Genomic DNA, 21,231 nt, shown 5'->3' on the forward strand with positions numbered 1-21,231 from the left:
ACATTCAAACATGTATAAAAATACAGAAAATAGTACAATGACCCCCATGTGTCCATCACCCACCTATAATGATCATCAAATTATAGCTTGTTTTATCAATCGTTTTGAAACAAATACCAAATGTGTCATTTTATTGTATTTTGGTATGTGTCTGTAAAAGGTAAGAAGTCATCTTAAAAATCATAAGTGCAATACCCTATCATCATACCCATCTGACCCCACTCAGACCCGTGGAATGGGGGCTGCAGGTAGTGGGGTGGGGTGGCCTTTCTCCATCTGTTTTTCCTGTGATTATTGGTGATGACAAAGATTAGCAGGTTGCTCTAAGCTGCTTTGAGCGGGTTATAATAGAGAATAGACTGAAGTAAGATTCTAGCTTTCACCTGAGGGACGTGGTTGAGGTCAGTGTTCCGGGTTGGCCTCACCCTATTGCAATCAGGATGGCCTTGAGTTCTGCCCGCTGAGTGGGGCCACCATGGGTGGCCGGGCAGAGTGGGTGCTGAGGTTGAACAGTGGTGGTGCTCTGGTGCTCGTCACTGGTGGCATTTCGGAGAGCTCCCCCAGGCAGTTAGGGGAGCCTCTAAATGGAGGCCCTGTTGTCAGCAGCTTTGCTTCAGGTGGTGAAGTGAGAGGTTTCCCCCCAAAGAACAGCTGCCACCCCTTCCCGCAAAACTGAGACACCAGGACCAGGCAACTTCACCCATGGATACTCTGTTTCCATGTGACTGGCAAGGCCTGTTTCATGATGCATCTTCCTCCAGTACCCAGAATCCAATAACATGCTGCGCCTCCTTAGTGATGGGGGGCTGAAGAGATGGCAGATTTTCTTTGACTGACAGAGGGATTAAGCGTTTTCAGTCGTCACTTTGACCGTGTTTGGGTTTTGGCTCCCCTTGTTCGGGGCTTCCCTATCTGTAGTTGGGCCTGGACCGGAGAACCTCTGACAGCTGGTGGCCAGAGTGCCTATGAGGGTCTTCTCCCTTTTCGCTGTTCACCCCAGAGCCCCCGTGTCCTCCTTCTCTCCCCTCCTGGCATCCCTGCCACTCTGGACCACCCTTGAACCCAGCGTCCCTCCTTGTGATGGGCCAGGTGGGATGGGGAGCTATAAGCAAGGGAGGGGGAGAGGGATCGGGCATTTCTGCTTTCCGGCTGCTGCCCGCTCAGGGCCAACAAATAGACTCCCGTGTCTTCAGTCTTGCTAAGGCTCTGTATCCTCACTGCTAACACGGTTTGAGCTTGGGGACACCTCCGCCTGAGTGGCCCCATTGTCATGAGTGTCACTGTCATTGACTTTCTTCCGGCTGCCCATCCGGGCCACTTGTCTGCTCCCGCCCCTCAGCCTCCCGACACTCATTAACAGGCTGACAGCCCTCCCTACTGGACTTGGCAGAACACAGGACGTGACTAAAGGAGTGAATCTTACATAATTCTAGCTAACATACTCTTGGGGTGGGTGCTCATGGTTTTGAAATGCTTAACTACTGTGAAAATGTTCTCTCCATCATCTTTTTGTTTGACTTTTGCCGGAAAGATGGACATGACTAATGGTTGCGCTCTTATTTGAAACCTCTACTTTTGTGTAGTTTGGGAGATGTAATAAATTTCTGATTGAAAAAAATGGTGTAGGGATAGATTTTAAATATCTGAGAATCATTAATGTTTCACGATGAAACATGAGTTTCTTCTCTCAGGGAAATTTGCTCACGGCCAGGTTTGGACCCTGCAGGCAAAATTAGGCTGCTCCCCTCTCTGCTCCCTCCACCAGCTCACCAGCTTCATTTCTTTGTCATGGTTCTAGGTCTGGGGGCTTCTTAAGCACTTACACAATGGTAGTGTGATCTCTTGGAGAATTGGGCAGAAAACATACCTTATTCTGGACCTGATTGCCCAGAAATCATACAGTGTGGCTTATGTCTCTGATACTTGATACTTAAGGAATCGTGAATTTCAAGAGCACTATTTTTCTAGCGAAAACCGAGTGTTGCGCTTTCTTCACGTTTTTAGAAAACTGTAAAGTCAGCTTATTGAAACACCAAAACTACCGTCGTGAATTTGAAATGGTAAAAATGCCGTTATGATGACTGAGAGCAGTGGGCCGCATCCTTGCTTGCCTGGCTGCCGTCCTGGAGGCTCTGGTCGCACTGGTAGCGGCGGGGCAGCCTCTTGTTTGAGGAGCATCTGAAGTTGGGAACCACTGAACTACAGACTTGGAAGCTGGTGTAATAACGTCACAGCTCTGCTGAACAGGCCTTTAATGCCTTTTAAATTAAGTGCCATACAATTTCAGATGCCTTCCAAATACTGAACAGAGTATAATATTAGTTTATTAAATGTTATAAGAATCGTGTGGAGTGGATGCATGAGTAGCATGATGGCCGACCAGGGCCTTCTGTCATCAGTGGATGTAAAGCTCTTGGGCAGAAGGTTGTTGGGTAATGAAGTGTTCATATGGTGCCAACATATCATCACCCCACAAATGACCTCCCATGACCAAGGGAAAACTACCTTTCCAGTGGAGAGGTGTCTCTCAGTCACTAGTTAACCAAGTGATGAAACTTAGCATCACTCAGAGCCCACTTACAGCAGGCTTTTAAGAAGTCTCTAAATAGAGGATGAGATCATATTTCTCACCTTCCCAGCTCTTCCCTGAAGACTGAGATTCAGTGCTAATCATGGTCCCTAATAAATAAAAAACAGTTGGTAAGTGTTAAGCTTCTTTGATGTCTCTTTTATTTCCCTGTATGTCATAGTAATAGCTAAGAAGAATAAGATTGAAATCAGTGTCTGCTAATAGATGTTGAATGAAACTGAGACAGTACTGAGTTTAAAGATAGGAAGGAATAATTGCTTGAAGCTTTAGGAGCCCTAAAGAAAGGAGTATACTTGGGGAAAAAATTAGAAGTCTGAAACTTGAGTAGTTAACTCAATAAAAATAATTTTGTAATAAAGCACAGGAGAGCAAGCCCCTTGATCATGTAGTGATTGCTAATGTGAATCCAACACCACTATCAACTGATACTTTAAAATGTAATTTAGATTTGTATATGATGTAAATGTAGTTATAAAATGTTTCATTAAATTGTTCTACTATTAACACAAGACTTCAAATGATTTTATGAGAATATAGCACTCTTTCCCTAGTTTGTGGACCAAACATCTCTTAAGGCAGCATTTCTCCAAGTCTCAGGAAGATGTTCCCCTCCCCTGAGAGATGCTATCTGCAAAACGGGTTTGCTGGTACAAGTTGGCAAGTATTGCATACAGTAGTCCTTTCCAAAGAATCATACTTCACATGAGCATATGAAAAGCTTTGAAGTCTTACAGGAAAGAAACCTGTTTACTTCTGTGTAACCTAGCATTCCCGAACTTACCTTGCCAGGCAAGCCTTTTTTCCACCTGTTACAGCAATTCCTAGAAATGCTGCTTTAAAGAACACTTGGTCTCAAAACAGTAATGGTATTTATTTGAATATCAGGGACTATCTTAGTTTGTTCACAGCAATGTAGCTTCTCTCTAGCATGCTGGCAGAGGGAAGGAGGGATCCTCCCTGTTATGGATTGAAAGTTTGTGGTTCCTCAAATTTCATGTTGAAATCCTAACCGCCAAGGTGATGGTATTTGGAGGTGGGGTCTTTGGAGGTGATGAAGTCATGAGCACAAGGCCTTCGTGAATGGGATTAGTGCCCTTATAAAATAGACCCCAGAGAGCTCCCTTGTCCCTTCCTCCATGTGAGGACATGGCAAGAAGACAGCCACCTATGAACCAGGAAGAGGGCCCTCACCAGACACTGAATCTGCCAGCACCTTGATCTTGGACTTTCTGCCTCCAGAACTTTGAGAAATAAATGTCTGTTGTTTGAGCCACCCGGTCTATGGTCTTTTTGTTATAGCAAGCCGAATGGACTAAGACAAGGACCCATCAGACTTTGTTTCAGCTCTTGCTTAGGAAGTCATCTTTCTTCTTTATTTGCGGGGGAGGGTAGAGTGATGGTGGTTCTAGCACCTATTTGAGGAAACCAAATGGCCCCGTCGATACTGTCCCCCCCGAACCACTGTGTGAAGTCACACAGCTTCAGTAGCCTTGTGTCAGCACCATCAGGACCCACTGGAATAGGTTTTGATTATGAGGCTATAAAGTGTAGATAAACCACTTAAGAATTCTAGTTCTGTCGCTGCCTAACTTCCAAAGAACTTTTTTTCCCCAGTTCTCTCCTGATGATAAATTAAGAGTCATTAAACATTCCAAGAATCATTTATATGCCTTTCCTGCCACTCACTGAACAAATATTAAGTGGCTTCTGGGCTAGGCACTATGGTGGGGGATGCAAAAGTGGAAAGAAATATTCTTACCGGCATCTGGAAGGACGCTTTGCTCCGAATTATTGGACACTGACTGGGTCACACAGGTGGAGGGCTCAGTCCCACAAGACTGCACCCACTTGGGACTTCCCTGGTGGTCCAGTGGTTAAGAATCCGCCTTCCAGTGCAAGGGATTCAGATTCGATCCCTGGGGGAACTAAGACCGTGTGCTGCAACTACTGAGCCTGCATGCTCCAGAGCTCGTGCGCCACATCTAGAGAGCCCGTGCGCCTCAACTACTGACCTTGTGCACTCTAGAGCCTGCGTGCCGCAACGAAGATCCCTCATGCCGCAACTAAGACCTGATGCAGCCAAATAAATAAATATTTTTTAAAAAAGAAATTACTGTTTGTTTCTGTAAGTCACTGAGATGTGAGGTTGTTTGTTGTGTGGGTAAAGTTGGTCAATACAGAAATCATCCAAAAGTGGCAATTTTAGGAAAGGTTGAATTTTACAAAAAAAAAAAAAAAAAACTGCACCCACTTGTTCAGACACCTATTCCAAGTCCAGGTTGTTACCTGTGCTTCTGACCAACTGGCTTTAAATCTGAGTTTCCCAGCGACACCTCCTTGGGTTCAACTGATTTACTAGTGCAGCTCACAGAACTCAGAGGAACATTCACTTAAATGTTTACCAGTTTATTATGTAGGATATTATAAAGGATATAGATGGACAACAGCCAGATGAAGAAGTACACAGGGTGAGGACCAGCAGGTTCTGACACACAGGAGCTTCTGTCCCCATGGAACTGGAGTGTATCCACTCCTGACATGTGGATGCATTCTGGTTCACCAACCCGGAAGCTCTCTGAACCCCATCCTTTTGGGTTTTTATGGAGGCTTCATTACACAGTGTTAAAATAAAAAACTCATATATGCACCCAATATAGGATCACCCAAAAGCCCACGATGAAAGATAAGGAAAGACACTATATAATTATAAAAGGATCAACAGAAGAACAGGATATTACACTCGTTAACATATATGCACCCAATATAGGAGCACCCAGATACATAAAGCAAATACTAACAGACATAAAGGGAGAAATTGATGGGAATACAATAATAGTAGGAGACTTTAACAACCCACTCACATCAGTGGACATGATCTTTGAGACAGAAAAATCAATAAGGCAAGAAAGATCCTAAATGATACAACAGAACAGACTTAATTGATATTTTCAGGACATTACGTCCAAAAAAAGCAGACTACACATTCTTTTCAAGTGCACATGGAACATTCTCTAGGATTGACTACATACTAGGGCACAAAACAAGCCTCAACAAATTTAAGAATATAGAAATTATTTCAAGTATCTTTTCTGACCACAACAGCATGAAACTAGAAATCAACCACAGAAAAAGAAACGAGAAAAAAATAATTACATGGAGACTAAACAACATGCTACTAAAAAACCAGTGGGTCAACAATGAAATCAAAGAAGAAATTAAAAAATACCTTGAGGCAAATGACTATGAAAACACAACCATACAAAATCCATGGGATGCAGCAAAAGCATTTCTTAGGGGGAAGTTCACAGCAATACAGGCCTTCTTTAAGAAACAAGAAAAATCTCAAATAAACAACCTAACCCACAACCTAAAAGAATCAGAAAAAGAACAAACAAAACCTAAAGTCAGCAGAAGGAAGGATTTACTAAAGATCAGAGAGGAAATAAATACAATAGAGGTTTAAAAAACAATAGAAAAAAAATCAATAAAACCAAGAGCTGGTTCTTTGTAAAGGTAAAGAAAATTGAGAAACCCCTGGCCAGGCTCACCAAGAAGAAAAGAGAGAAGACTCAAAATAAGAAATGAAAGAGGAGAAATCACAACTCATAACTCAGAAATACAAAAATCCATAAGAGTATACTATGAACAATTATTTGCCAACAAATTCGACAACCCAGAAGAAATGGACAATTTTCTAGAAACATACAGCCCAAAAAAACGGAATCAAGAAGAAACAGATAACTTGAACAGACCAATCACTAGAAGTGAAATAGAATCTGTAATAAAACAAACAAACAAAAATCCCAGCTCCCTACAAACAGAAGTCCAGGGCCAGATGGCTTCACAGGCAAATTCTACAAAACATACAAAGAAGAACTTATACTGATCCTTTTCAAATTCTTCCAAAAGACTGAAGAGGAAGGAACACTCCCAAAGACATTCTATGAAGCCACCGTTACCCTGATACTGAAACTAGACAAAGACACTACCAAAAAAGAAAATTACAGGCCAATATCTTTGATGAATATAGATGCAAAAATTCTCAACAGAATATTAGTAAACCTAATCCAACAACACATAAAAAAGAGCATACACCACGACTAAGTTGGATTCATCCCACAGTCACAAGGATGGTCTGACATGTGCAAATCAATCAATGTGACACACCACATCAACAAAAGAAAAAAAAAACCATAATCATCTCAATAGATGCAGAAAAAAACATGCAATAAAATTCTACATCCATTCATGATTAAAACTCTTACCAAAGTGGGTATAGAGGGAACTTATCTCAACATAAGAAAAGCTACTTATCCCACAGCCAATCCAATACTCAGTGGTGAAAAGCTGAAAGCCTTCCCATTAAAATCTGGAACAAGACAAGGAAGCCCACTCTCACTTCTCTTCAACATAGTATTGGAAGTCCTAGCCACAGCAACCAGACAAGAAAAAAATAAATAGAAGTTATTCAAATTGGTAGGGAAGAGGTAAAACTGTCATTATATGCAGATGACGTGATACTATATATAGAAAACCCTAAAGACTCCACACAAGAACTACTAGAACTGGGCTTCCCTGGTGGCACAGTGGTTGAGAATCTGCCTGCCAATGCAGGAGACACGGGCTTGAGCCCTGGTCCGGGAAGATCCCACATGCCGCGGAGCGACTAGGCCCGTGAGCCACAACTACTGAGCCTGCGCGTCTGGAGCCTGTGCCCCGCAACAAGAGAGGCCGTGACAGTGAAAGGCCCGTGCACCGCGATGAAGAGGGGCCCCCACTTGCCACAACTAGAGAAAGCCCTCGCATAGAAACGAAGACCCAACACGGCCAAAAAAATTAATAAAATAAATAAATAAATAAGTAAAAAAAAAAAAAACTACTAGAACTAATCAATGAATTCAGCAAGGTAGCAGGATACAAGATTAACATACAGAAATTGGTTGCAGGGGCAGAGGGGTGGAGGAGGGAGCAGGAAAAAAAAAGAAATTGACTGCATTTCTTAACACTAACAATGAAATATCAGAAAGGGAATGTAAACAAACAATCCATTTTAAAATTACATCAAAAGCAACACTTAGGAATAAATCTGACCAAGGAGGTGAAAGACATATGCTGAGAACTACAAAACATTAATAAAGGAAATTGAAGATGATTCAAAGAAATGGAAAGACATCCCATACTCTTGGATGGGAAGAATTAATATTGTTAAAGTGGCCATACTACCCGAAGCAATCTATAGATTTAACGTGATCCCTATCAAATAGCCCATTACATTTTTCACAGAACTAGAACAAATAATCCTAAAATTTACATGGAAGCACAAAAGACCCAGAATTGTCAAAGCAATCCTGAGGAAAAAGAACAAAGCAGGAGGCATAACCCTCCAGACTTCAGACAATACTACAAAGCTACAGTAATCAAAACAGTGTGGTATTGGCACAAAACAGACATATGGATCAATGGAACAGAATAGAGGCCCCATAAATAAACCAACATACCTACAGTCAATTAATCTTTGACAAAGGAGGCAAGAATATACAATGGGAAAAAGACAGTCTCTTCAGCAAGTGGTTTTGGGAAAGTTGGACAGCTGCATGTGAATGAATGAAGTTAGAACACACCTTCACCCCATACACAAAAATAAACTCAAAATGGCTTAAAGGCTTAAACATAAGACATGATACCATAAAACTCCTAGAAGAGATCATAGGCAAAACATTCTCTGACATAAATTGTACCAATGTTTTCTTAGGTTAGTCTCCCAAGGCAATAGAAATAAAAGCAAAAATAAACAAATGGGACCTAATCAAACTTATAAGCTTTTGTACAGCAAAGGAAACCATAAACAAAATGAAACACAACCTTTGGACTGGGAAAAATATTTGCAAATGATGCGACTGACAAGGGCTTAATTTCCAAAATATACAAACAGCTCATACAACTCAATAACAAAAAAACAAACAAACAACCCAATCGAAAAATGGACAGAAGATCTAAATAGACATTTCTCCAAAGAAGACATACAAATGGCCAATAGGCACATGAAAACATGCTCAACACTGCTAATTATTAGAAAAATGCAAATCAAAACTACAAAGAGGTACCAGCTCACACTAGTCAGAATGACCATCATTAAAAAGTCTAAAAATAACAGGGAAATCCCTGGCGGTCCAGTGGTTAGGACTCCGAGCTTTCACTGCTGAGGGCATAGGTTCGATCCCTGGTTGGGGAACTAACACCCTGCAAGCCGCAAAGTGCAGCCAAGGAAAAAAAAAGGCTACAAATAACAAATGCTGGAGAGGGTGTGGAGAAAAGGGAACCCTCCTACACTGTTGGTGGGAATGTAAATTGGTGCAGCCAGTATGGAGGTTCCTCAAAAAACTAAAAATAGAGCTACCATATGATCCAGCAATCCCACCCCTGGGCATATATCTGGAGAAAACTCTAATTCAAAAAGATACATGCACCCCTATGTTCACAGCAGCACTGTTTACAATAGCCAAGACATGGAAGCAACCTAAATGTCCATTGACAGATGAATGGATAAAGAGGATGTGGTACACATATGTAACACAATACTACTCAGCCATATAAAAGAAGGAAATTTTGTCATTTGCAGCAACATGGATGGACCTAGAGATTATCATACTAAGTGAAGTAAGTCAGAAGGAGAAAGACAAATACCATATGATATCACTTATATGTGGAATCTAAAATATGACACAAATGAACATATCTACGAAACAGAAACAGACTCACAGACACAGAGAACAGACCTGTGGTTGCCAAGGGAGAGGACAAGTGGGGGAAGGAAGGATTGGGAGTTTGGGATTAGTAGATGCAAACTATTATATATAGAATGGATAAACAACAAGGCCCTACCTTGAAAACTCCGTGAACAGACAAAACCAGTTTAGTCACACAAGCAAGGCTTAATTTAGCTTATTTTAGGAGACTAACCTGACCTGGGTCATTTCTTGCTTATGCTTCTGGAAAGCATAAGCTAAACTGTTTCCTAAGGCTGATATGAGGTTAACCACTGACCAATTCCCTACCATTTAAGAAAATTCTAATATTGTAACCAATCACTGTGAAGAATAAGCAGTCACTTCCCTCATGCTGTGTAAGCTGCTCATTCCACGTGTTGGTCTGAGTGCTCTGTGTTCACAAACTGTCTTTTTGGTGTGTGCACAATAAACTTTCACTAATTACTACTCTGATGATTCACTGGCTTTCTATTATTTTTCTGTGATCGTTTGACAAGTCACAATTCATTAAATCACTGGCCGTTGGTGATTGAACTCAATCTTCTCCAGCCTCTCGCCCCTCTTCCCTCCCCAGAGGTCATGGTGGGGGGTGGGAACTGAAAGTTCTAACCCTCTAACCCTGCAAGTTGGTTCCCGTGGCAACCAGCCCCCATCCTGAGGTTACCTAAGGGCTTTCAAAAGTCTCATTAACATAACAGAAGACACCTTTATTGCGCTTATCACTTAGGAAATTCCAAGGGTTTTAGGACCACAGTGCCAGGAATGGAGACAAAAACCAAATACATATTTTGTTATAATGAAAGCAGCTCTTTTACCCCTTTCCTGTTTGCCCATTTCTGTTACCCTGTAACCTTAAAAGAACCTAATTATAGGAATGAGATCACCAGGCAGTTTAACCTAACTCCTGACTTATACTCTCCTGAATGCACACCATGCCTTGTCTAACCTGTTGATTCTTTTCCTAGATAGAAGTAGTTAGCTCTCTACCCACAATAGCCCCCCTAAGCAATCCTGCACGCAGATCACACGGGCAAGAAAACATCTGAAGAAAGTCAGCCAGTCTGCATGCAAAGGAGAATGATGCAGAATCCAACCTCCTTCCTTGATGATTCACTGAGATTCTTACCCCGTTTTTCCCTTTAAAAACGGTCATGGTGGGGCTTCCCTGGTGGGGCAGTGGTTAAGAATCTGCCTGCCAATGCAGGGGACACGGGTTTGAGCCCTGGTCGGGGAAGATCCCACGTGCCACGGAGCAACTAAGCCCGTGTGCCACAACTGCTGAGCCTGTGCTCTAGAGCCCGCGAGCCACAACTACTGAGCTCACATGCCGCAACTACTGAGCCCCCGTGCCTAGAGCCCGTGCTCCGCAACAAGAGAAGCCACCGCAATGAGAAGCCCGTGCACTGCAACGAGGAGTAGCCCCCCGCTCGTCGCAACGCAGCCAAAAATAAATAAATTTTAAAAAACCCAAAAAAAATGTCATGGCTGAGCAGAATCTTTGGGGTTGGTCTCCGGACACAAACCCACCTTCTCCCCAGGTTGCCGGGTTTTCTGATTAAAGCACCTTTTCCACTGACACTTGTCTCTCCATTATTGACTTTTGAGTGGCAAGCAGCCAAATCTGACTTCGGTAACAATAAGTCAACATATCACATATACCAAACCAAAAATTTTCACTTAAAAGGTTTATTTTAGCAGCTCAGTTTTATCACATTCTACTTATTTGTTTAATATATTTATATTTGTTCTGCATAGATGGCATATTAACTTTTATAGTTGACTTTTTCATTTGATATTTGCTGCTACCTGGCCTGAAGAAAGAGTCAGGAGGATAGATAAAACCCGCGTGGTGGAAATGTGGGGCAGCAGTTTGCTTCTCAGCAGAACTTTACTGTCATGTGGGCTTCAGCGTCAGCTTTTCTTCCTCTTCTTTCTCAAATCCTGAACAGACGAGAGATCTTCCCTTGGGATATCGAGCACAACACTTACGCAGTTCTTGGATGACAGCCTGACACTTAGATTCCATGTAGTTGTTGGCTGAAAGACAGATACACAGACCCTAGTCATGATCTCATAGGACTGGGGCACAGGGAGGGTTAGATCTGAGCTTCCCAGTCCTTTTCACTTTGTTGTATCTACAGACCTGGAGGAAAGAGGGTGTAGCCAAGTCCACTGAATTCTTTCTGATTTAGAGACCCATCAACAGGTTAATAAGGAAGTATGATGTACAAAGTGGTCGAAAGGTATTTTTACATATAATTTCCTTTTCTTTAACGCTGATTACTTACGTGCCTTTTTCCAGGGCAGTGGTTTTTAACCTCCTCTCCCTCTCCCTCTCCCTCTCTCCCTCCCTCCCTCTCCCTCCCTCCCTCCCTCCCTCCCTCCCTCCCTCCCTCCCTCCCTCCCTCTCTCCCTCTCTCTCTCTCTCTCTCTCTCTCTCTCTCTCTCTCTCTCTCTCTCTCTCTCTCTCTCTCTCTCTCTCTCTCTCTCTCGTGTGTGTGTGTGTGTGTGTGTGTGTGTGTGTGTGTGTGTGTGTTTGGTCACTAATCCCTGTTGTTAATTTGGTGAATTAGAGAAATGCAGGAACCATGCACATTATTTTGCACTCAGTTTAAGGTGGCTGCTGAACCTTCCCTACCAAGTCTGTGCATTAGGGGTTGGCAAACTGCAGCCTCAGGGTTGAATTCCACTCTTTTTTACAGCTGAGCTAAGAATGGGTTTTGCAAAAGGTTGGAAACACACACACACACACACACACACACACACACACACACACCCCAAAGACCTCCTGACTTCCAAATCCTAAAATATTTCCTGTTTGGTCCTTTACATAAAACATTTGCAGATCCCTGCTATACATAGACCCTAAGTCAAGGAGGACTTGACCTAAAGGTCCTAGGTCAACTGCAGGTGATGAGTCCCCCAGTACTAACATGGGGTGCATGGGAGTTAGCCTGGGATAGGAAAGACAATTCTGATTAGAAAGAGAGTATGGTTGGGTGGCTAAGTCCAGGTTTGGACCCAGACCAAAGGGGTTCAAACCATCACTGTGCCCCTTAATAGTTCTGTGACCCTAGACAAGTTACATAGCTTCTGTGTTGATTTCCCTATCTATAAAAATGGGTCACAGTAGTATCTACCTCATGGGTGCAAGGATTAAAGCTTAATATTATTTAAAGCCCTTACAACTGAGCTTGTCATCCAGGGAGTACTTAATGCTCACTCTTAGCCCTTCTAGCTCTCAATCCACCCACATTGTAGTGAGGGGGGTGTAACCAGTTCTAACTTGATTTGTGTTCTCCTTTAGCTGTATGTTGCTAATTCAAATCAGGTAAGAATCAGATAGAATCAGGTAAGAATTTATTTGGGAGAAGAAATTGGGAAGAACATTCTTTTTTTTTTTTTTGGCGGGGGTGCCACGCTTCGAGGCTTGCGGGATTTTAGTTCCCTGACCAGGGATTGAACCCGGGCCCACGGCAGTGAAAGTGCTGAGTCCTAACCCCTGGACCTCCAGGGAATTCCCCTTCCTTTTTCTTAAATTTGGCGGAAGGGAAGAAAAGGATGAATAAAATGGCATTATTATTATACATTAACATTTCAGATTAAAAGATTTTAAAAATATTGCTTACACCATAAAATGAAAAGTCCAAGAATGAAAGTTAAAAGTCAAAGGAAATATACAAACAAGGGTTTTCTTTGGTGGTGAGTCTTTGGGTGAACTCTGAACATTTTTCCCTCCTCCCTTTCTATATTTTCGTGGGCATCCATCTCTATCTATTACTTTAGTAATGGGAAAAAGTTATCCAAAAAGTCAGTTTTCAAATTCAGATAGCCTTGTAGCCTTTTCTGTTTGTTCTGCTAGCAACCATTTGCTGATTTAAAAAAGTAAAATCCTCTAGCATATGGTCAAATTTATCAGCTTATTTAAAACAAAATGGACAAATCACTGACATCAAATACGCTTTAGCTGATTTACTTTTGCCTTTAAGAGTTAGCTGCCTGAATTCCAACTGTATTTTCACCCCTTCTAACCTGACTGCTTTTAAAAAGTGAGTTGTCAGCCACAGTGCAGTCTAACCAACCCATTTAAAACTAGTCTTTTTTAAAAAGGACTTTGTTCAGCTTAGTAATTCTCAACTCTGACTGCACATTAAAATCACCTGGTTAGCTTTTTAGACTGATTCCTGCCCAGACCCCACCCCCAGAGAATCTGATTTAACTGTTCTAGGCAAGTGTTTGAAGCCCTCCAGGTGATTCTAAATGTACAACCAGGATTGTAAATCCCGAGCTTAGGTCACGCCACTTTTTATTTTCTGCCATCCTTGAAGACACAGTGAGGAAAATCTTTAAGATAAGTTAGTTACAGAAATATTACATTCTGAGAGGAGTTAATATAGTCTGCTGATAAAAAGAACAATTGTTCTCTTGTTAGTTCACAGATAAAGTCGATAAATATAGAAAAGCATTTAACATACTACCTTGTAAACATTTCTGTATTTCACAGGCTTGTTTCTGGCACGGATCCTTCTGCGGCATATCCAGAAAACTAAAATAAGAAAAATGATTTTTATTTTGTCTTTTATACATAAAGACTTTAAAGCCCCTCGATGGAATTTTCTTCTGAGACAAGCAGTATGCTCTTACAATTGCTGGAAAACAATTACACTAAAAAATATTCTTCCTGCTCATAGGATGAATTAACTGTATTTTTATAATATTCCATTTGGCTTGGAAGATATAAATAGCTTTACATAGGGAAAAAAAACCCTTGACTTCAACTCATCTTGACTATTGTAAACCAACGTTGGGCTAGAGGAGCCGGTGCTGCAGCCTGACAAGTCGGCCCACTGCCCGGCTCTGTTACTCAGAGAACCACTTTTGATAAACGATTTAACTCCTTGAGCCTTTTTCCTTATTACTTGTGTGTAAAATAGGGATCATACCTACCTGAAAGCATTGATGGAAGGGTTAAACGTGATACAGTGTATAAAGTGCATAGAACAGTGCCTGGAAGGCAGTAAGGACTCAACACGTGATAGCTGCTGCTGTTATTATTATTATTCCCAAGACTTTTTAAAAAGTAAAACCTTTCTTTTAATGTATATAAACTGCTATGAGTATTTTAACTCAGGAAATTCTTTATCAGGTAGTGAATCAGCAATATTTGGTGCCATTATTACTTCCTGAGAAAGGTGCTAGGTAAGCAGCTAAAATGTTTTTTGGAGTTCTTACAGAAACCAACTTATTTAAAATATTTGTAACCAGAGAATAAATTTAAGTGCCCACGATTCTGATCAGCAACTTCTAAAAATTTGAAGACACAATTTCAGAAAGGAAAAAGGCCCAGGAGCCTTTGTAGCTAATTTCATTAATGCAAATGATCTCCCCCCTTTTTTTTTTTCTCAGAGCCCCCTAAGTTCTTAGTAGATCCAAGTTAGGTCAGTACTGGGATGGGAAACACTGGAGCAAAACCTAGGATATTTACAGGATGGGAGAAGGAAAGGCAGGTGAATTGCTGCAGGGCAAATAAGCGACAAATAGATGTTGATGCTGCTAGGAGCTGCTCTCTTCTCTCTAAACCAGTACCAAGTCCTTGGTGGTCAGGGCATCTGTTCTGTGGCAGGTGCTGACTTTTGTGGGATTCATCAGACCCCAGTTCCAGCTGATGATGTCCATTAACGGCTCTACGGCAATTTCCAAAGGAGTCAATTTCAAGTTACGTATCCTAACTAAGTGCTTTTGTTGACTTGCTTTCTGCCTGCATAACCCTTTCTCTGCAGTTCCACTTTCGGTGTTCTTCATGACCCTTCCTAAACTTCTGTGTTCTTGAGCAGTTTTTCAACCCACTCCCTCCCCCCAGGCCCACAGGTGGGTGCACTGCAGTGGTGGATGACGTGATTGCCATATACTGAACAGAACAGAGGGGCATATCTTCCTAGAATCCCAGCACCTGGAAAAAAAAGATCATTAAAATCACCACAATCGAATAGGGTGAAAAAGAAGAAGGGGGGGGTGGGGACAGGGGAGAAAAAGAAATACATACCAGATTAATCATCAGGCAAAAGCTTAAGCAACAGCTCCTGTACTCCCCTGACCTGTCAGAAAAAGAAAAGTTTATAGAGTACTCTGTTATAAGGGTCCCAGTACAATGAAAAATTATTAAGCAACATGTGTACCATTAAATGATGCTGGATCTGCCACAAGCGAGAGTTGTTATCCATGTAGCGCTCCTCGGGGTAGAGTTGCCACATGAGAGGTAGCTGGGAGGTGAGAAGGTGACTTGGCCTGGCTGCGTCACCTAAAGGAACCTGAACTTGCTGAACTCGTGCCCTTAGGAAACTCGTCTCCTAATGGAAAGAAACGATCAAAAATAAAACCAAAGACTTCAGGATATTGAGACTGGTTAGAAACCAAGTTGCTTGAAAGCAAAAATCAAGAAAGAAAGAAACAAAATGTAAACAGTTACCTCTTCCAGGACGGCCACCCACGTGCGCTGGTGTTCGTCGCGGTAGATACCCTCTTGGTGAACCCAGAGGTGATCGGGTGGAGCCCCCACATCCTCTCCTGCCATCCTGGGCTTTGGATTCCAATTCTAGCCCTGCTTTTCTCCACCTAAGCCTGCAGCACCCGCGCACAGGACACAGGTGTGACTTTTTGGGTTGGAATGAACTCACCAATGAGCAAGGTGACCTGGTACTAGCAACCACCAACTAGAAGCAAACCTCATCTATGTCTATTTGAACAGCCTAAACAGAACTGAGGACGTCTGAAGCTCCCTGGCAGACACTGAAGTGACACTCAGGCAGAACCTCGGCTGATGCTGCTGACCGCGAAGCACTCAAGAACTCTGCTAGGTGAGGGGTTCCGTGGAAATGTAGGCCTAGCGCTACAGGAAGCCGGGCAGTGGTCTCACAGTCTCTGCATTCAGCAAGCAGCATCTGACAAAATGTAGTGAGCAACGGAATATGCACAGGAGTGCGCATAAGGGCACACTTATTTGGGCAGGAAAGCAGTATAACAGACACATGCATGCCATATTCTCCAGGTAAAAGCCCCTTCCAAGCAGTTTCCATTTTAAAAGGTAAGACTGTGAAGGTCAAATCATGTAATGTGCATGGCTTTCTAAACTGAAATTAGAAGTTTGTTTTAAGGGCAAACGACCTATTTATCAGTTTGCTTAGAAAGGTTACTTATAATGGCTAGGCATTTCCAGAAGGGAGTTTTCATTTTAGGGAAAATACTTATGGTCGCATCATGGAATTTTTCAGTTGCAACAGACCCTGGGGATCATGATGATTCAGAGCTGAGAGACAGCAAATGATAGTCACCCATCTAGGTCCTTGTTTCATTTTAATAATGCTTCAGGATGTCATAGGAGCCCATTTTTCCATAGACGCGTGGGTTTAAATTCTGTTTTCCCAAGTCAGAAGGTCAGAAAAGCCCATGTGCCCTTTGGGAGGTGTAAAGGAAGCACACCTTCTGGGCAAACTCTTTCCATAACGCAGACTCAGCTCCGACCCCATAAGGATCCTCCGCCCAGGTCTGGGTCTCATTCAGGGCCTCACAACAACTTGAGCTGCATTTTACAGGAATGAACCTTTTGGAGCCAGCTTACAGCGTCACAGCGCACTTTCACTGGGTGTCTACATTGGGCAGAGCGCAGACACGGCATTGGGGGATCTGCTCCAAAACCAGAGGCCTCCTATTCCCATTAGGCGGCCTCTAGGTAGGAGAGGGACTGCAGCACAGCTTGGGAGGTTGTTAAACCCTCAAAATGAGATTGTCAAGAGGAAACGAGATGCCAGAACACAGGATGATGCCAGAAAGAAGAACTAATTGAGCTGAACCGAGCCTTCTTTTCGAGAACAACAATCTGAGTCTGAGTTGTTGTTGTTGTTTTTCCTTAACATTGTTAGTTTACCTTCCCTAAAAGGTAAGGGGAAAATGTCTTTTATAGACTTAGGAAATGGTCTGAATAACTTATGAGCATCACAGTTGCCTCGCCCATTGCACCCTGAGTGGACCTGACTCTGAGCCCATCGTAGCTTTTGTCTTATAGGGCTCTCTCATTTCAAACTCACCTAAAGCGGAACACCTTCTCCTAGACCAAATCCTGATTTCTCGCAGTGGCAACACAGCCTCTCCTGATCCTGCGGACTCAAAACTTGTGAGTTATCGTGGACTTCTTCCTCTTCTTCAGTTGGTGCACCCCACCTGTCACCATTTCCAGCAAGCACCACTATCACTGTACTCGAGACCAACTTTCCCCCAACACCAGGTTCATCATGTCTAGCGCCGTATCCTTGCTCTCGCTTTCCACTCGCCTAATGTTCCTCCCCAGGCCTCTCTGCCTATCTCAGTACTATTACCGCAGAGGGCAGGTGCCTGCCTTCTTGATGAAAACTTCCTGCCTCTTATGAATACTGTAGCATTTATGTCTAAACTAAAACTCAGATTTGACCGCTAATTATAAATTGCTTCACATTTTGCTCTGCTTATTTCACAAGTCCTGTCCGCCCCCCCCCCCACCCCAGTACAGTGTTATAAGCACCTCAACAGAAGGAATAATACAGCACTGGACACCCTAAGCCTCAAATACTAGTCAAACAGTGTTCCTGTGAGTGGATGGATACGTATGCTGAGTAGAGAGGGGAGGCAAAGGCCACATGAGCATGGGTAGAGAGTGACTCTCTGGGTCTGTTATATAGCTATACATTATTTTGTTCAAAGCCATTTTTTTCCATTTAGCAGATACAATTGTTCTGCCTCTCTTTCTCCCCAAGATTTTGGAAAGTAGAGATAAAAACAAAACCCAGTAAATACTAATGTCAAAATAAAATATATTAAAGTCTGAATTTTGAGTACAAAAGAAACACGTGCCCCCCCCCAAAGTAGAAACCAAATGTTAAGGGTTTTAGGACCATCTCAACTTCACAGATAGGTCCTGGCAACAACTAACACGTTGACACATTGACATTTAAATCTGTTTTGAATGAAAAGCAAAATTTTACTGGTTACACCGACATTAAAAGGAAATAATTCCACTGGCATAGAGGGCAAACAAATTGGATGCTCTGAGTTAGTAAGAATCACTACAAAGAGGCCTATGAGTCACTACAAAATATTCTCAGAAGAAAGGCAGCGTGGTGTGCTGCTGTGACCCGAAGGACAACACGCTGGGCATCAGCAGGATGAACCTGGGAACAAACGCCAGCACACAACCCTGGACTTGCATGCGCTACCAGAGACAGCGTGAAGGCCCAGCGAAAGGCAACTGCAGTGATCAAGGGACTGAGAAGCTGCCCTGTGAGCACGAATCAAGAGCCTCAGCAGAGAAAAGCCAAGGCTCAGTGAGAGGGATTAAGATCAAAGCCACAAAATCGCAGGTTGTATGAATGGAATACAGTTTCCCTAAAAGTGATCCTTGGAACACTTGCCCCTAACTTTTTCCTTGGTCAAATAAGTTTGGGAATCTTGTAGAATCATAAAGCACGTAAGTACGGTAAAAGCTCTGGCAAGTTATGCAGTAAAGAACCTTTATTTTAACATTCCCCAAATTTATTTGACTACAGAACTTTCTCCTCCATATGACAGTTGTGCACAAAATCCAGGACCCCTTGAACTAAGATGAATCTCTGAAAACCTCGAGATAAACTTAGGCACAATGTGCAATACAAAACACAGAACATAAACCTGTTCCACTCAACTCAAGGAATACTACCAGCTGCAAATTCAAATGGATTCAAAAAAGTGTTTATAGGGAATTCCCTGGCGGTCCAGTGGTTAAGACTCTGCGGCCCCAATGCAGGGGGCACAGGTTCAATCCCTGGTCGGGGAACTAAGATCCTGCATGCCGCACGGCGCGGCCAAAAAAAAAAAAAAAGGGGGTTTATATACCTTTATTACCCATGAATGCACTGAAAAAGATTGTCCCCGTGGGGGTTACCTTGATGCCACGGCCAGGGACCACACTGGCCTAGACAGAATATTTCTTAGTAAGGCAGTTTGTAAACTATGTTTTAAGTAGACAGACCACACAGAAGGGCTTGCTTAGGTAGGTAATGCAAGTAAAACCATTATTTTTCATTTACAGAATGAATTATTTTGTGTCCTTTAAAAGAAGTATAATTTGGTTTAATTTCCAGGTGTTTGAACAGTTTTTAAACATGAATCAGTTGAATACACTTATTTTATTTGAAGTCAGTTAATAAACTCATCTACTTACAATGGGTGAAGTTACCAAGCCCTGGAGTCAGCCCGGCCTGTGTATGAATGCTGATTTTGCCACTTACTAGCTCTGTGACCTCGGATAAGTTAAGCTCTCTACACTCCAGTTTTCTAAGATGTCAAATGAGAATTAAAGAACAAATTGATCGTAACTGTCAGCGCTTACCTAGCACTTCCTGCATGTTTATATATTGACTCTTTTAATCTTCACAGTCACCCATTAGATGGATACTATTATTACCCCCACATAAAGATGAGGGAAGTAAGGCACAGAGAAGTTAGCTAACTTGCATGAGGTAACACAGCTAGGAAGTTGCAGAGGCTGATTCCAATTGGGGCAGTTTACACATACAAGGTATACAAATGCTTAGTAGAGTGTCTAGCACATGATAAGCTTGCCATAAATGTTAATAGTTTTTTCTACTCCAATTAAACTTTAGAGCTGTAAAATGCAGCCATGAGCATTATAAAAGTTAGAGAATATCATTGTGGAATACGAGATTGACTAACACCAACCATAGACAAAAGGTGTTTTTCTTCTCGAAGCTGCCTAAAAGTGCTTATAAACGCAAGACGTCCCATCACAAAACATAAAAATAAGAACAGCCATACTTGCACCATCAGCGCAGGGCATACTAGCCGCGAATAGCCATTGAAAATAATATATGCTGTAAAATTGAAGCTTAAGAGAAAAATTAGATGGGTCCAGTGTAATTGCACACTTGACATTTCGCCCCAGCTTCATCATTATCAAAATTAATCATGGAAGGATGTGCAATATGATTCTTAAACATTAGGTAAAAATGGAGGTTGCTGGCATGGATGTTCCAGATAGTTCCACTGGACGTGGGCCCTATTTGTGGGGAGATCGGGGTTGGAACTGACTTGGGAGAAAAGAGCAAAGCATCAACACCTCCAGCAGCACCCTGGGCATGTTCCCTTTCCAGTACTGCCCTGTCCGCCTGTCTCCCAACTACACACGGAACAGAGAAGCAGATCAAACCCACAGAGGCACTGACTGGCCGTGGCGGCAGCACGGCATAGATTTTTCTTTGGTTTCGAATCGTTCCCAGAATCCGCGTGTAATTCCTAGCCTCGGGAGTGGGAGATGTGTACTGTCCCCTATTGCATGTTTATCACACCTCAAAAGAAAATTACTTTTACATATAATTTCACCAGGTCTGATATCACCGAGACAAGGCGAGCTGAGGAAACTTGTGCATATCTGCTGCGATCTGCGATACATCCGACCTCGAACAGAAACTTCAGTTCCCCTTTCCCCTTCCCTGTATCGAACAAATAAATACCTAAAAGCCTTTGGAGAAAGTAGCAGCCGCCAAGCTTAGGAGTGATACTTTTTCAGACACAGTATAACACTGTTTCTGCCAAGAGGTTACTCACATGAATATAGTGTTTCTTGGGCTAATTATCCGCCTCGAGAGCAGCGAGGCTACAACTTCAGGTCACCCACCCCGGGCCACTCAAGCCGGGATCGGGACGTGAGCCCGGGGCGAGCCGAGGGGCATTCCGGGCCGAGGTCACCGAACCGAAGTTACGGGGCGCGGGCCGGCCACCGGAAGTGGTCCAGGGAAAGAGAGTGGTCCCAAATTCAGGGCCCCTAACTTGGAAACAAAACAAAATAAAAGA

General features: G+C 42.7%; 2 protein-coding genes across 4 annotated transcripts; both read right to left on the reverse strand.

Annotated features, from left to right (window-relative positions):
• Positions 1-11,027: 11,027 nt before the first annotated feature.
• On the reverse strand, positions 11,028-21,124 carry CMC4 (C-X9-C motif containing 4). 2 transcript variants are annotated; one of them, XM_082376450.1, is made up of 3 exons: positions 20,986-21,124; positions 13,836-13,903; positions 11,028-11,394 (listed from the first exon to the last, which is right to left on the reverse strand). In XM_082376450.1, the coding sequence occupies exons 2-3, from the start codon at positions 13,891-13,893 to the stop codon at positions 11,252-11,254; spliced, it is 201 nt and encodes a 66-aa protein (XP_082232576.1). In that variant the 5' UTR covers positions 13,894-13,903; positions 20,986-21,124; the 3' UTR covers positions 11,028-11,251. The 2 variants fall into 2 exon arrangements, with proteins under 2 accessions (XP_082232576.1, XP_082232577.1); XM_082376451.1 differs by lacking the exon at positions 20,986-21,124 and adding an exon at positions 14,843-14,976.
• On the reverse strand, positions 13,836-21,123 carry MTCP1 (mature T cell proliferation 1). Of its 2 annotated transcripts, none has more exons than XM_082376449.1 (5): positions 20,986-21,123; positions 15,824-15,975; positions 15,534-15,704; positions 15,401-15,452; positions 13,836-13,903 (listed from the first exon to the last, which is right to left on the reverse strand). In XM_082376449.1, the coding sequence occupies exons 2-4, from the start codon at positions 15,926-15,928 to the stop codon at positions 15,405-15,407; spliced, it is 324 nt and encodes a 107-aa protein (XP_082232575.1). In that variant the 5' UTR covers positions 15,929-15,975; positions 20,986-21,123; the 3' UTR covers positions 13,836-13,903; positions 15,401-15,404. The 2 variants fall into 2 exon arrangements, with proteins under 2 accessions (XP_082232575.1, XP_082232574.1); XM_082376448.1 differs by lacking the exon at positions 13,836-13,903 and adding an exon at positions 15,173-15,307.
• Positions 21,125-21,231: the final 107 nt, after the last annotated feature.

Source organism: Balaenoptera borealis, assembly GCF_965194805.1.
Source record: "Balaenoptera borealis genome assembly, chromosome: X".
In the NCBI taxonomy this organism is placed as follows: domain Eukaryota; kingdom Metazoa; phylum Chordata; class Mammalia; order Artiodactyla; family Balaenopteridae; genus Balaenoptera; species Balaenoptera borealis.